Source organism: Drosophila willistoni, unplaced genomic scaffold (assembly GCF_018902025.1).
Source record: "Drosophila willistoni isolate 14030-0811.24 unplaced genomic scaffold, UCI_dwil_1.1 Seg398, whole genome shotgun sequence".
In the NCBI taxonomy this organism is placed as follows: domain Eukaryota; kingdom Metazoa; phylum Arthropoda; class Insecta; order Diptera; family Drosophilidae; genus Drosophila; species Drosophila willistoni.
In genome coordinates this window covers 2,212-6,918 of record NW_025814336.1, presented here as the reverse complement: position 1 = coordinate 6,918, position 4,707 = coordinate 2,212, and the positions used below count along the sequence as shown (strand labels likewise).

The following is a 4,707-nucleotide window of genomic DNA, read 5'->3' as shown; positions in this document are numbered from 1 at the left end:
GTCTTATTGTTAATGCCAAAACCGGTAAAAAGGAAGGATATTTGATGCCAATAAGCAAAGGAGATCAGCCATTGATGACATATCACATTGATCACGTTGGCCCGATGGAGGTCACAACCAAGCGTTACAATCATATACTTGTTATTGTTGATGGGTTCTCTAAGTTTGTATGTATCCGACTCGTGGAACAGGAGTCGATGAAGTACTTAGTTGTCTTGAAATACAGGCCAAAATTTTTGGTAAACCGGTGAGAATAATTTATGACAGGGGAGCAGAATTCACATCCAATGCATTTAAGGAATATTGTAACAGACAGGATATACAGCATTTACTGTAGCAACACGCGGCAACGGCCAAGTAAAAAGGATGCATATGATAATAGTTCCAATGATTTCAAAGTTAAGCCAAGAGAATGAGGGAAACTGGTACAAGTATGTAGGTCGTGTGCAACAACTTGTTAATAATACTGCTCCAAGAAGTACAAGAGTTCCACCTTTTAAAATTTTGGCAGGAATAGAGATGCGTAGTTCTGATGATCCCGAAATAAGAATGCTGATAACCAATTCGGTAATAGAAGATGGTCGTGATGAGATTAGAGCGGAGGCTCGAAAGAATATTAATGAAATACAGCAGGAAATGAAAAGGACGTTTGACAAAAACAGGAAATAGGAAAGAAAATACAATTTAAACGAGTTAGTGGCGATTAAACTTAAGCAGTATGGGACAGGTCTAAAATTGGGAGTTAAATACTTAGGACCATATAAAGTCACGAAGGTGAATAGGCACGGTCGATACGATGTTGAGAAAGTTGGCGATGGCGAAGGACCTTGTAAGACCTCAACAGTGGCTGAGTTATAGGCTAGGATTGTAGTATATCCATACCTACATAAAACCACTAAAATTAATTTTTCAAAAACATAGTTTAATGTTTTTAATTATTTATATGTACATATATATGTTTTACGTCGCTTATTCGGTGGTTTCCGAGGAAGTAAGCCAAAGATTTTGGTTTAAAAATAACAAAATGTTCACATTCTCCTCCTTTAGACGTGTTCTGCGGTCTGATACTATTTGCCCTGCCTTGCTGAATACCCGCTCTGACTGGACAGAAGTGGCCGGAATGCAAAAGTATTTTAACATCAACGTTTTTATTGCAGGAAAGTCCGTCTGGTTAACCTAAGAAAAATATTAATGAGAACAAATTAATTTTTGGATATTGATATTTAAAATTTTATAATTTACTTTCATCCATAATAGGGGATCAACATCTTGTTGGCTTAAGGGCCTTTCCAAATACTGCCTCTTCGCAATGATAGCATCCGATCGCGTGTTTCTAGCCATGGAACGGGCTTTGTTCCCAATGTAGTCGAAAAGCGGGTCCTTATTTGTGGAGATGGGTTCCACATTTGTGTCATTTGAACTATCTTTGTTCATTAAAGCCGTCAACTCGATTTCGAAACAATGTGCAGCTTGTTCGGCATTTGACATATGTTGAAACCCAATCTTTTTAAATCGGGGATCTAAAATTGTCGCCATTCTCGTCGCAGTTTTTTTTCATATGGCGATAAACGTTTTACGATTGAATCTAATAAAACAGTGACCATTTTTTGTCCAACTTCAGTGTGCACATCCGAAGAAATAGTATGCGTTTTACGAATAAGTACATCTGTCAAGGGAATTATAAGTGGATAAGTTAGCACCAGATATTCTTTTGCTAACTTCTTCAAATACTGTAAGAATTTTTTCCATGTCCCTCAAAACATCAATTTCCTCCGCTTGAAATGGGAGTGGTGCATTGGATGTAGACAATAGTACTACTGCAATTTCACCATGGGTCGCCAGTATTCGTTGAATCATATAAAAGAAACTATTCCATCTAGTTGGAGTTTCTTGTAAAAGTGAATACCCAAACTTTTCTTGCGCCATCTTAAACTTCTCATTAGCAATAGTGCTTTTTTGAAAAATTTTACAATTGCTTTACATTTTGAAATTATTGCCATTGTTTTTTCGTCATCGTCGAAATTTAGACCGTCTTGAACAACCAAATTTAAGCTTTGCCGAAGTTTCTTTAAATAAATCCATCATCAGCACACTTTGTAAGTGACGGCGACTTGGCAGCTTGTACCTGGCATCCATAATTTTGCTGTACTTGATGAATCCACGATCGTCTACTATGCTATACGGTTGTACGTCCAAGGTACGTCTCCGCTAAAGTTTTATCAATAATTTTTTTTTCGCGATGAGTTGGAATCATACAGGACAGAGTTTTTAATGTATGAATCTAAAGATCTCATACTTGATCGGCAGCTGCTGCTGGTGGATAATATGCTGTTGCCCTGATCTCCATAATTAGCGGAGTTCCTTTCATCGTCCCTTAAACTAGGATGAAACCGTTTCAGGTGATCCCGCAAGTTGGACGTATTTCCGCTTGTCTTGTACTCCTTTTCACAATTTAAGCACTTCGCAAATTTTTTATCATCTGATCTTTTAAAGTAATTCCACACATCAGATATTTTTGTTTTCTTTTTCAATTTATGGCTAGATGTTGTAGCCGCAGAGCTCTTTTCCGATTCCACTTTTTTAAAACGCGGAATTTATTTCACAACTATTGGTGACACTATCGAGGCACTATCGATACACTATCGGTACTGCATGACCATCGATAGTGAGTCGACTCGATAGTGCTCAACCATCGATAGTGTCGATAGTGCCATCGATAGTTTCCCACCTCTATTAGTAACCACACTTGATGTGAAGAACGCCTTCAACACAGCTAACTGGAGCTGCATCATCGAGGCGCTAAGTATGTTCCACGTGCCGGTCCGCTTATTGCCTTAATAAAGGATTACTTCCGAAATCGCAATCTACGATATAGCACAAGGAGTGGCGATCGAATTCATGAAGTACGAGGTGGAGTTCCACAGGGCTCGGTACTTGGCCAGATACTGTGTATGACGGCATCCGTCAAATAAGCCTCCCGACTGACTGCCATATCATCGGTTTTGCAGATGACGTGGCTCTCGTAGTCGTGGCAAAGCAGCTCTCAGAAGCAGAAGAAAAGACGGTCACATCGATTGGCATAGAAAAACAGTGGCTTGCGAACGCAGGACTAGAACTCGCAGATCCAAAAACGGAAGCAGTTCTTATCAGCAGCAGGAAAACGGTAGAGCAGGCAAAATTGTGCTAGACACATGCACAATCTACTCAGCTAGAGCGATCTGGTACTTAGGTGTTTTCTTGGATACACGCCTCTGTTTCCGAGAACACCTGGGGCACGTGAGTGCAAGAGCGGCTGAACTGGGAAGATACCTGAGCCGAATCATGCTCAACACACGAGGCCCGGGACAATCTCAACGTCGTCAGGTCGTCCATGCTCTACGGCGCGCCAGTATGGGCGGATGCGATGCAGACGAAGTCATACAGACGAGGATTAGAGGCAACATACCGTCTTGGGGCTCTTCGCGTATGCCGTGGCTTCCGCACAATTTCGGATGACGCGGCTCTTGTAATATCAAGTATGGTCCCAATAGACCTACTAGCTAAACAAGCGCAAAACATTTTTAAAAGCCGGCAGAGTGCGGAATGGTCACCATCAGCCAGAAGGGAGGCAACTGCAGAAGCCAGGCGATCAAGCCTAGCAGAATGGCAATCACGCTGGGCAGCATCGCAAAAGGGCAGATGGACCTTCAAGCTTATCCCGGATTTACATACATGGGTAAATAGGCGACATGGCGAAGTCACTTTCGAACTGACCCAGCTCCTTAGCGGCCATGGATGTTTCAGGTCATACCTGTTCTGATTTGGACACGAGTCCAGTGCGAAATGCACCCTGTGTAGACAAGGCATACAAGAAAGCCCTGAACATTTCTTACTGCATGAGGTGTACCAACGAGAGGCAAAGGCTAACGGCAGTCTTTGGAGAAGAACCCACTACTTCCAACCTGGTAAACATGATGATCACATCGCAATCGGCGTGGTCGGCGGTATGCACATATGCTGCAGCAACGATAAGGAAGCTACGAAAGCTGGAGAGAGAGCGCAATACTTGAGGGGCATAGACAGCCCACTATAGACCTGCGAAGCAATACCACAAGGCAGTCCCGCAGGATCCCTATAGTAAAATTCTTTCCCTTACCTTTATTTCTCTTGTCTATACTTTTGACTTTTTGTATATAACTTTTTTCCTATTTATATTTACCTATATATGAATAAATGAATTAAAAACCAGAGGGCCGGGGCTAACTTCGACCGCGTCAAAGTTTGTATACCCTTGAAAACTTTTTTGGTAACTTTTTCCTTACCTATAGCCATCAAAGTGGAAAACGTTTAAGCTAAAAGGGCTAATGTGTCCAAAAAACGGCCTACAATCTTAGCATAGGAAATAACGAAGTTATTGACAAAAGTCACTGTTTTTGAAAGATCGTTCCTATGGGAGCTATATGATATAGTCACCCGATCTTGATCAAATTTGGCACAGTCGTTTATATGTGTAATAAACTCACCAATATTAAATTTTACGACAATAGCTCAGAAAATAACGAAGTTATTGAGAAAAGTCACTGTTCGTGACTTTGCCATTTGTATGGGAGCTATATGATATAGTGATCCGATCCGGCTGAATCCGAGATATACAACGCCTGCAGTATATACAAGCCTACATGCAAAATTTCAGCTCTGTAGCTCCAACGGTCTAGGAGGAGTTTGCGT

The 4,707-nt window shown here is 41.3% G+C and overlaps 1 protein-coding gene across 2 annotated transcripts; it reads right to left on the bottom strand.

Moving 5' to 3' along the window:
* Window positions 1-948: 948 nt before the first annotated feature.
* Window positions 949-1,929, bottom strand: LOC124461401 (E3 SUMO-protein ligase ZBED1-like). 2 transcript variants are annotated; one of them, XM_047012930.1, is made up of 2 exons: window positions 1,243-1,929; window positions 949-1,176 (listed from the first exon to the last, which is right to left on the bottom strand). In XM_047012930.1, the coding sequence occupies exons 1-2, from the start codon at window positions 1,534-1,536 to the stop codon at window positions 970-972; spliced, it is 501 nt and encodes a 166-aa protein (XP_046868886.1). In that variant the 5' UTR covers window positions 1,537-1,929; the 3' UTR covers window positions 949-969. The 2 variants fall into 2 exon arrangements, with proteins under 2 accessions (XP_046868886.1, XP_046868887.1); XM_047012931.1 differs by having other exon boundaries at window positions 949-1,167.
* Between the last annotated feature and the right edge of the window lie 2,778 nt (window positions 1,930-4,707).

What these genes read in the sequence shown, in the direction of transcription:
- LOC124461401 (XM_047012930.1), bottom strand. Translation starts at nt 1,536, where the DNA reads ATGGCGACAATTTTAGATCCCCGATTTAAAAAGATTGGGTTTCAACAT. An exon ending in ATCCCCTATTATGGATGAAA is followed by an intron (nt 1,177 to 1,242) that starts GTAAATTATAAA and finishes TATTTTTCTTAG; the next exon opens with GTTAACCAGACGGACTTTCC.